Raw genomic sequence first — 10,046 nt, 5'->3', positions numbered from 1 at the left:
TAACATTTGCATGTGTGTCTTCATACGTTTGTTTGCTTTTTAGTTGCACAAATTACTGCCTCTCGATTTATTTCCCTGCTTCATACTACCTCCATTTCCTTTTTTTTTTTTAAACTTCGAAGTTTCAAGAAAATCATACAACTTTCCACATGTCACATCATATCGGTGACTATTACATGGAAACCCATCAGTCAGAGTGTAGAGCCAAATTTTCAATATCAAGTGGTCTGAAGGAAATGGTGAAATATAAGACTAGGGCCCCCCCCCCTTTTTTTTTTTTTTTGCTTTTTAGGGCCACTCCCAGGCGAGGGGTCATATTGATTGGAGCTACACCTGCTGGCCTATACCACAGCCACAGCAAGGCAGGATCCGAGCCTCATCTGTGACCTACACCACAGCTCATGGGAACGCCAGATCCTTAACCCTCTGAGTGAGGCCAGGGATTGAACCTGCAACTTCATGGTTACTAGTCAGATTCGTTTCCACTGAGTCACTATGGAAACTCCAAGACTAGGGACTTATTAATAGTGGGGTTTTCAACTTAAGTGCTCAAAGTACTTCTCAATACCTCATCAATTTGTTCAGCAGATGAACTCAATGTTCCTCTACTCCAACTTCCGGGCCCAGAGTTCCCTTCTGGCGCCATCGGAATGTCCTCTCTTCAAAGAATAAAACTTGGAGGTAATTCTCATTGGAGGTCTTCTGGAGAAATAGGCTAAAGCAGCTTCAACAGAATTTGTCTCAAAGTGTTACCCTGATTATCCCACAGTACCTCTTTCCAGGCCTCTGTCACGCTGGCTCCTGGCCTTGGATGGGCGCAGGCCCTTTCACTTGCTGTGACTGTGCATAGCCAACGGGTCAGCAGGGTAACTGTTCCAGTCTCTGGAATTGCTTCCCTTGATCTGAGCGGAAAGACAGACCTCCCACAATACCTGACGGAGGTGGCAGCTTTCCCTGTAGTTTAGGACTGCATGCCATAGAAGATCATTTCAGGAGTTCCCGTTGTGGCTCAGTGGAAGTGAATCTGACTAGTATCCATGAGGATGCAGGTTCGAACCCTGGCCTCTCTCAGTGGGTTATAGATCCAGCATGGCTGTGAGCTGTGGTGTAAGCCAGTGGCTACAGCTCTGATTTGAACCTTAGCCCTGGGAGCTTCCATATGTGGCAGGTGCGGCCCTAAAAAAAATAATAATTTGAGTCAGTTCAGCATTTAATGGGTTTTGACTGGATCTGGTTACACCAAAGGCTGACTGGATTTCAGTGGCTTTTCTATAACACGTGTCAATGTCAGTTTGGGGGGACTTTTTTTTTCCCAACTGGGATAAAATAATTTCAGAACTACTACTGCTGTACCACTCCACTCAAAAAAAGTCCAGAGGTTGGAGTTCCCACTGTTGCTCAGCACGTTAAGAACCCAACTAGTATCCGTGAGAATGTGGGTTTGATCCCTGGCCTTGCTCAGTGGGTTAAGGATGTGGCTTTGCTGCGAGCTGCAGAGAGGTCACAGATGTGGCTTGGATCTGGTGTGGCTGTGGTGTAGGCCGGCAGCTTCAGCTCTGATTCGACCCCTAGCCTGGGAACTTCCATATGCCCTGGGTACAGTCCTAAAAAAAGAAAAAAAAAAAAATTCCAGAAGTTAATGTTTGTTCTTTTGCAATTCAAGCATTGACTTTCCCCAGTATTTTCTTTTTTGCTTTTTAGGGCCACTCCTGTGGCATATGGAAGTTCCCAGGCTAGAGGTCACATCAGAGCTGCACCTGTGGGCCTACAACCACAGCCACAGCAACCTGGATCCTTAACCCACTGAGTGAGACTGGGGATCAAACCTGAATCTTCATGAATAATAGTCAGGTTCATAACCTGCTGAGCCACAATGGGAACTCTCTCCCAATATTTTCTTTTCCTCGCTCTCCTTTTTTTTTTTTTGGCTTTTTAGGGCTGCACCTGTGACACATGGAAGTTCCCAGGCTAGGGGTTAAATACACACATATATATGTGTGTATATGTATATATGTGTGTGTGTATGTGTATATATATATATATATATGTATGTATGTATATATTAGTCCCTTCTTCCCTCAGAGCTATAATGCCAGCACTGTCATAAATCCATATCTGATGAATGTGTGGATCTGATTCTGGGCTATTTGATGATCCCTGCACCAAAACCACACTGAAATATAGAGCCTGAACATATCCAGTGTTTTACGGAGTGTGAAGAGATATCCTTATACTACATTGGTGGGAATGTAAATAGTGGCAAATTGTGGGGAGGAAAATTTAGTAATATCAACCAAAATTTTTTTCCACACCCTTGGCATGTGGAAGTTCCTGGGCCAGGGATCAGACCCATGCCACAGCAGCAACCGAGCACCTGCAGTGACAATGCCAGCTCCTTAACCCACTGTGCCACAAGGGAACTCCCCCAATTTTTAAATGTACATATTCTTTGTCCAGCAGTTCCACTGCTAAAAATAGATCCTATGGGTATGCTTATTAAGATGTGTACACAAAAACTTATTTGCAGGATTGTAATAGGAAAACAAAACCTAATGACTAACAATAGGGGACTAGTCATTTAAATTATAATACATCCACGCAATAGGATACCTTGCAGACTGTGTATGTGTGTATATATGTTATATATATGTGTACGTATAAATGTGTGTGTGTAGAAATAGATGGTTAGGACAGCTGGTTATCCTAATGGAAAAAAAACTACTTTACTCACATTATACACAAAAATCAATTCTAGATGGATTAAAGACTTAAGTGCGAAGGACAAAACTCTAAAATGTAATAAGGTGTCACAGGAGAATACTTTTCTGGCTTGAGAGAAGAGGAATTACTTTAATAGACACAAAAACACAAACCATAAAAGATGAATAACTTCCCATTTTGAGACACCTGTCCATCAAAAGACATAAAGCGGGTGAAAAGAAATCTGTGACACCTACAACCAGCAAAAGATTAGTATCCAGAATCTATAACAAATGACTACAATTCTGTTTTTTAAAGACATAACATACATATTTTGCATGCAGAAAAATGGTCAAAAGAAAAGAACCCCGATTTCTCAGAACATGAAGCACAAGTGGCCCTTAAAAATATGAAAAGATGGGCGTTCCTGTTGTGGCTCAGCCGGTTAAGAACACAACGTAGTGTCCCTGAAGATGCAGGTTTGATCCCCGGCCTCAATCAGTGAGTTAAGGCTCCGTCATTGCTGTGGCAGAGGTCACAGATGTGGCTCCAATCTGGTGTTTCTGTGGCTGTGGCGTAGGCCAGCAGGTGCAGCTCGTCTGCAGCTCATTCAAACACCCTGACCTGAGAATTTCTATATGCCTCAGGTCCAGTCATAAAAAGAAAAAAAAATGAAAAAATGCTCAAGTACATCATTAAATAGGGAAATGAAAAATTAAAACCACACCAAAGCATTTCATATGGATGGTAAAAACGAAATTTAAAAAATCCATTCCAAGGGGCGGGCAGAGATTCGGAATTACAAGAACAATCATACATGGTAGGTGGCATCACATGTTGGCACCACTACTTTGGAAAGCAGTTTCACATTCCTCTGTTAAATTGAACATGTGAACACCCTTCAGCCCAGCAAGACAATTACGGAACACATATGAGAAGGTTCTTAGCTTTATTATTCCTAAAAGGAGGAGAGGGGAACTGGAGTAAGACTGGAGCAAAGTGGCCAAAAAAGGAAGACCTGAAGGCAATGTTGGCCCAACCAGGAGCGTGGCTGCTGCAGTGATCCAGCTGTGTCACTACTGGACACACATCACAGAGTCACGTGGTGCCATCTATGGAGGAACTTTTCTCCCTCCTGCTCTTATCATTTGGCTTTGGCAGTAGGGCTTAGGTGATATATGGTCTCTTTTTCAGAATTTGGGTCTATTGGTCGGTACAAACCAGAATATGCCCTCTGAGATAGGCTTCTTTCTATGACGTTTATTCTGGGAAAGGCTTTATCCTCAGGATGCAAGGGTTCCTCTCCTTTCCTTTGGAAAGTGCCGAATCACATGCAAAGCTCTGAGCCTTTCAGTTGCTTTGGGAAGCAGCACCATTTCAGGTAAGGACATCTACTCTAAAATTTGGTAGGAGCAATCGGAAGGTTTGGCTAGTTTGTGTGTGTATAAGAAACAAAATTTAGTATAAGAAGTGATTTATGTAAAATTACATTTGGGAAACATTGGGCAGATTAGTATCAGTGTGTATTTCACAGATAATTCAATGCCACAAATCCTAATGTTTAATTAAGCATCTTAGAAATGATAGCTCACGTCTGGCTCAGTCAGAAATACTACTCTCAAATTCTACCTCTGTGTCCCCAGTTAAGTTACTGAAGCTCTCTGTGCCTTAGTTCCAACATCCTTTGGGGATAATGATATTAATTTAGACGGAGAGCTGAGACGGATGTGTGGCATAAAGTGGCCGGTATTATTATCTACTCTTCTCTGTGTGCTGAATGAAGGGTGTTCACTATTTTGGGGTGTTCCTGTTTTCCTGGAGTAAGTTGGTACTGCAACTACAGCACAACTGTGGTAAAAGGAATTCTCAGGTGCTGGTTGCTGCCGTTTTAACAGACTTTGCTGTTCCCTTCAGGACAGCAGGTAATCGCCACTCCTGGCTAAGTTATAAAGTCAAGAGCACGGCTATTTTCACAATGAGCACAGCTCTGTGATGCTCGTGAAGCTTGATTGTGAGGAATATTCATTAGTTTTCTCTATGTAGAATTTTAAAGGTATTGGCTTTTCCAGAGCTTGAAAATGCTTTAATTTTCAACGCTTTGAACTAAGAGTGGAAAATCAGTAAAACAAAAGAAAGAGACCTCCTAGTGTAGAAGGTATGTCTTTTCGCCACCCAGGAATATCCGCATTCCTAAGAAAAGAGGTAGACTTACTTGTATCTGGGGCACATTCGAAGTCAGCGCTAATCCTGGCGACAGGATCATGCCTCTGCAGGGTTACAGGATCAAAATTCCAGCGTTTGCCTCTTGTGTGTTGCCCGCAGATCCGCGGAGATCTCCTTTTCAGACATGCTGAGGAGCGTTCTGCTGGGCGCCGCGCTCGGGCTCCTGCGCGCCCAGCCCTTCCCCTGCCCACCCTCCTGCGTGTGCATGTTCCGCGACGCGGCGCAGTGCTCGGGGAGCAGCGTGGCGCGCATCGCCGCGCTCAGCCTGCCCACCAACCTCACGCACCTTCTGCTCTTCCGAATGGGCCGCGGCGCCTTGCAGAACCACAGCTTCAGTGGCATGACCGTCTTGCAGCGCCTGATGCTGTCCGACAGCCACGTTACGGCCATTGCCCCCGGCACTTTAAACGACCTGATAAAGCTGAAAACTCTGAGGTTGTCGCGCAACAAGATCACTCATCTTCCAGGCGCGCTATTGGATAAGCTGGTGCTCCTGGAACAGTTGTTTTTGGACGGCAACGAACTAAAGAGTCTTGACCAAAACATGTTTCAGAAACTAGTTAGCTTGCAGGAACTCTTTTTGAACCAAAACCAATTCGCATTCCTTCCTGCTAGCCTCTTCGCACACCTGGAGAACCTGAAATTGTTGGATTTATCGGGAAATAATTTGACTCACTTGCCCAAGGGATTGTTTGGGGCCCAGGTTAAGCTTGAGAAGCTTCTGCTCCACTCGAACCAGCTCGTCTCTCTGGATTCGGGGCTGTTGGACAGCCTGCGCGCCCTGAAGGAGCTGCAGCTGGACAGCAATCACATCCGTTCCGTCGCACCCGGCGCCTTTGACAGGCTGCGAAGCCTGAGCTCTTTGACTCTTGCCAGAAACCGGCTCGAGGGTCTGCCCTCTGCTCTCTTTCTTCACTCGCGTAGTTTGACCTTCCTGACCCTGTTCGAGAACCCGCTGGAGGAACTCCCCGAGGTGCTTTTCGGGGAGATGGGCGGCCTGCAGGAACTGTGGCTGAACGGCACGCAGCTGCTCACCCTGCCCGCCGCCGTCTTCCGCAACCTGAGCGGCCTGCGGGTCCTGAGGGTGACGCTGAGCCCGCGGCTGAGCGCGCTCCCGGAGGACGCCTTCCGGGGCCTGGGCGAGCTGCGAGTGCTCGCCCTGAGTTCCAACGGCCTGGCCTCCCTCCCCGCCGGCTTGCTGCGCGGCCTCGGCCGGCTGCGCCACGTGTCGCTGCGCCGCAACCGGCTGCGGACCTTGCCCCGCGCGCTCTTCCACAACCTCAGCAGCCTGGCGGAGGTCCAGCTCGACCACAACCAGCTGGAGACCCTGCCCGGCGACATGTTTGAGGGTCTGCCGCAGCTGGCGGAGGTCCTGCTAGGGCACAATCCCTGGCGCTGCGACTGTGGCCTAAGGCCTTTTCTGGCGTGGCTGCGGCAGCACGCGGCCCTCGTGGGCCGGGCCGAGCCCCCGCTGTGTCACGGCCCCAGGCCACACGCTGGCCTGCCGCTCTGGGCCCTGCCAGCCGGCGACCCCGGCTGCCCGCGTCTCGGGAGTCCGCCTCCCCGCTCCCCTGCTCTCGGTTCCTCCGAAGGCCCCCGGCGGCCAGCCCTGCCCGCTGCTCCTCCCGGAGCTGCCGGGGGGCTTAACCGCTCCGAGCCCTGGGCGTGGCACCCGCAGGGGGCCGAAGGCCAAAGCCCAAACCATAGCCGGTTCTGGGGTCTTTATTTTCTGCTTTTAGCAGTTCAGGCCTTGATAACCGGGATCATCGTGTTTGCTATGATTAAACTCTGCAGGCTCTTTCGGAAATTAATCAGAGAGTGCGCTCTGGTTTGAGGCACTGGGCAAGCCTTGCAATTAATTAAAACGTAATCAGAATATTGTCAGCAGGGCTCTGGGAAGAGTCCAGACCCGCTGCCTCTGTCTTCCTCTCCCTTCTTTTTCCTCCTCCTCTCTCACCTCCTTTCCTCCCTCCCTCCCTCCGTCTCTCCTTCCCCCTCTATTCTACCTCGCAGTCCCCCCGCCCCCTCGCCCCCTAGTACCACTTACAGTCGTAAGTTGTGACTGCTTGTGGTGCCCTTTGTCTCCTCCTCCTCTGTGTGTCGGCCCCTCCCTGACCCCACTGAGTGGTCTTTTCAGTGTGTAGTGAGGGAGGGTGCAGCCCCAGACAGACCAGGCCTGCCTCCCTCACCTGGCAGGTGTCTAGTAAACGTCTGTAAAATGAATGCCTTAGAATGAATACGTGGGATCCAGCGATGACAGCTTTTCCTAGGAGAGAGGATGGATTGCTCTCTTCACCTACTTTTATTTGAAAAGCAGAATTCTTCCCGTTCTTTTCCTGTCCTGTTTCTTCTCACTTTAGGTATCTCCGACCCGTTGGGTTTTGAAGAGAACTCTGAACTCTTTCCATGCAGAGCATATTTTCCGAGCAGGTCTGTGGGTTGACAGGCTGAAGGAGAGAAAACACAGCCTTCCCTCCAGGAGCTTGGCACCAGCGACAGCCCTTAGGGCAGGTCTGGGCTGAGCGCCAAGGAGCAGGGGAGCGGCGAGGCGGAGGGCCAGTGGGACCCGGGTGGAGGGAGGGATGGGGGCGGCGCTGCGGGAGGTCTAAGAGGGGGGGCTGGGGGGCGACGCCGAGGGCGACTATCCGCAGGCGCGTGCCAGTGATGCCCTACTCTGCTTTTTCACGTGGTCTGGGAGTTTCTAACAGCGTCCCCTAGGGGTGAAGTCTGTCATTTTGACACTGGGTTGGTTTGCATTTCCCGGAACTACATTACCTCATTTCACAAGCATTTACGGAGCTTCTGACTGTGACAGGTGTTCATGAATGTAATGATAAGCTTGGGTTCTAGTTTATTATGCTCGGATCACGTTCTCATTTATTCCAATTGAAAGCAGTAAAACCCTCGTTGCTTTAATTGTATGTCTGCTTGCGAGAAGCAGTGGTTAAAACATGGGCGGAGACACAGAACCCCGTGGGTTCAGATCCCAGCTCCACCTACTAACTGCCTAGTACTGTGGCCAAGACACCTGAGTTGGCCAAGGCTTGGTTTCCTCACCCTGGAAAGGGATAAACAGTACTTACCTCTTAGGGTTGTTGTGAGAACTAAAGGCAATAAAGCATCTGATGACTTAGCCCAGTGTCCTGCATACAGTACATGCTCAACAAATGATAGCTCTTATTATTAAGGGCAAGCAATGATTACTGCTGTGATGATTTCTAAAAAAGAGCTTTGAACTAGTCTTTTTTGTGTGTACATAAAGGTGACAGCAAACAGGCTCAACTTAGAGATTACATTCAAGTTAGTCTTCGCCTGTGGGTGGTCTCAGCCCTGTGCTCTATGCTCAGGGTCCAGAGAAAAGAGATCCTACAGCAAGGAGCAGGAAGAGCTGGGGTCCTGGCATCTGTAGGCGCAATTGTCTTTCAAGGTCAGGTTCAAATGTCTCCTGAAGAGTCTTCCCTGAGTGTCCTGGAAGACTAAAGTGTTCCCTGCTCTGTGCCCCCTCCTAGGCTATCCACACTAGGCACTCTCCCCCTCCATCTGTCCTGCCTACCCTTCACTCTCGGTGTGTGTGTGTGTGTGTTTATGTGTCTGCCTGTCTTATTTATTCTCATTGCTCCAAGTTTTGAAACTACCTATAGCATAAAACTCAGACTTTCTTGATGGATATGGACTGTGGCCCTAACCACCATGTTTTCAGGCAAGGTACCTGGCTAGTTTCCTTACCTGCAGAGTGGAGGATAATAATGGTCCTTACTATCTTTGCAAGTGCCTATGGGGCTCAGTAGAAGTTGGCTATTATTATGGTTAGTTCTTTCAGAACACACCCGTGTTCTAGCATGTCTCAGTGCATTTACACACTTCCTTCATTCAACAAATATTAATTGAGTACCCCCCCCCCTCCACCATACCAGGCACTCTTCTAAGTGGAGGGATAAAGCAGTGGATAAAACAAAGGCTGTGCTTCCATGGGATTTATATTTTGGTCTCCCCTCCAACTGAAACATCTCCCCTGAACTCCTGGCCATTATCTTCAAACACTGAGAAAAGTATGGGGAACAAATTTGGACATTTCATCCAGCTGTATAAAATCTTTATACTTTGCTATATTTGCTTCAGGTATTTTTAAACCCAATAAACTACAGCAGATAAAGCTGAAGACTCTTGGTTTTATCTCTTCCCTGTTCTCATTCCTGTCCTCTCTTTAGAGATAACCTCCTTAATAAAGTTGATGTTTTGGAGTTCCTGTCATGGCTCAGCAGAAATGAATCTGACTAGTATCCATGAGAATGCAGTTTCGATCCCTGGCCTTGTTCAGTGGGTTAAGGATCTGGCATTGCCTTGAGCTGTAGTGTAGGTCACAGACACAGTTCAGATCTGGTGTTGCTGTGGCTGTGGTGTAGGCCGGCAGCTGTAGCTCTCACTGGACCCCTAGCCTGGGAAACTTGTATGTCACGGGTGCAACCCTAAAAAGACCAAAAAATAAAAATAAAAAAATAATCGGTGTTTTACATCCCTAAGTGTGTTTTTATACTCATTATTTGTGTCTATAACTCTAAACAAGCTGAAGTAATGCTTTGCCTATTTTTAAAATTTTACATAAATGCTACTCTGCATATAGCATTCTTCCATTCTTTTTACCCTCCCTGGGCTAACCCACTTTTGAGATTTATCCATATGAAGCATTTGGCTCTAGTTCATTCATTTTTATAGCTGCGAAATACGCTATTGAATAAATATACCACAATGTATCTGTTCTCTTTTTTGACGGACATGGAATCCCAGTTTTTTTTTTTTTTTTTTAAAGCTTTAGACAACATCTTTGTTTCATAAAAGACAAAGAACTTCGCTTGAATCCTCCCAGCGTGAAAGGGGAACATCTGGAAAGTGTGGGCATCGGGATTGAGAGGTTTGCTCTGTGTTTCCACGGTGCAATCGACGGGTGGGGGAGACAAGGAAGTCTGGGCTTTCCATCTTCCATCCCTTCAGACAGCAGCGAGAGAGGACGGAAGGCCCCTCTCCCCACAGGTCGCCAACTGTCCGCCAAAGTCCAGAAGACTGGTTCTCAAACAGGAACATGATCAGAATCCTCTGCAGGGCTCATGAACACCATTTCCAGGCCC

General features: G+C 47.7%; 1 protein-coding gene across 2 annotated transcripts; it reads left to right on the top strand.

Annotated features, from left to right (window-relative positions):
• The first annotated feature begins 4,003 nt into the window (after positions 1 to 4,003).
• Positions 4,004 to 9,082, top strand: GP5 (glycoprotein V platelet). Of its 2 annotated transcripts, XR_014822667.1 has the most exons (3): positions 4,004 to 4,081; positions 5,023 to 7,003; positions 8,447 to 9,082. XR_014822667.1 is itself a non-coding variant. In XM_084987530.1 (2 exons), exons 1-2 carry the CDS (start codon positions 4,032 to 4,034, stop codon positions 6,755 to 6,757), a joined length of 1,785 nt encoding a protein of 594 aa, XP_084843656.1. In that variant the 5' UTR covers positions 4,004 to 4,031; the 3' UTR covers positions 6,758 to 9,082. The 2 variants fall into 2 exon arrangements, 1 of the variants encoding a protein (XP_084843656.1); XM_084987530.1 differs by having other exon boundaries at positions 5,023 to 9,082.
• Positions 9,083 to 10,046: the final 964 nt, after the last annotated feature.

This window comes from Sus scrofa, chromosome 13, assembly GCF_054392235.1.
Source record: "Sus scrofa isolate SSC_HxYL_T2T_F1_AM1 chromosome 13, Sscrofa_HxYL_maternal_Yorkshire_Landrace_v2.0, whole genome shotgun sequence".
Taxonomy (NCBI): domain Eukaryota; kingdom Metazoa; phylum Chordata; class Mammalia; order Artiodactyla; family Suidae; genus Sus; species Sus scrofa.
This window is presented reverse-complemented; position numbering and strand designations above follow the sequence as displayed.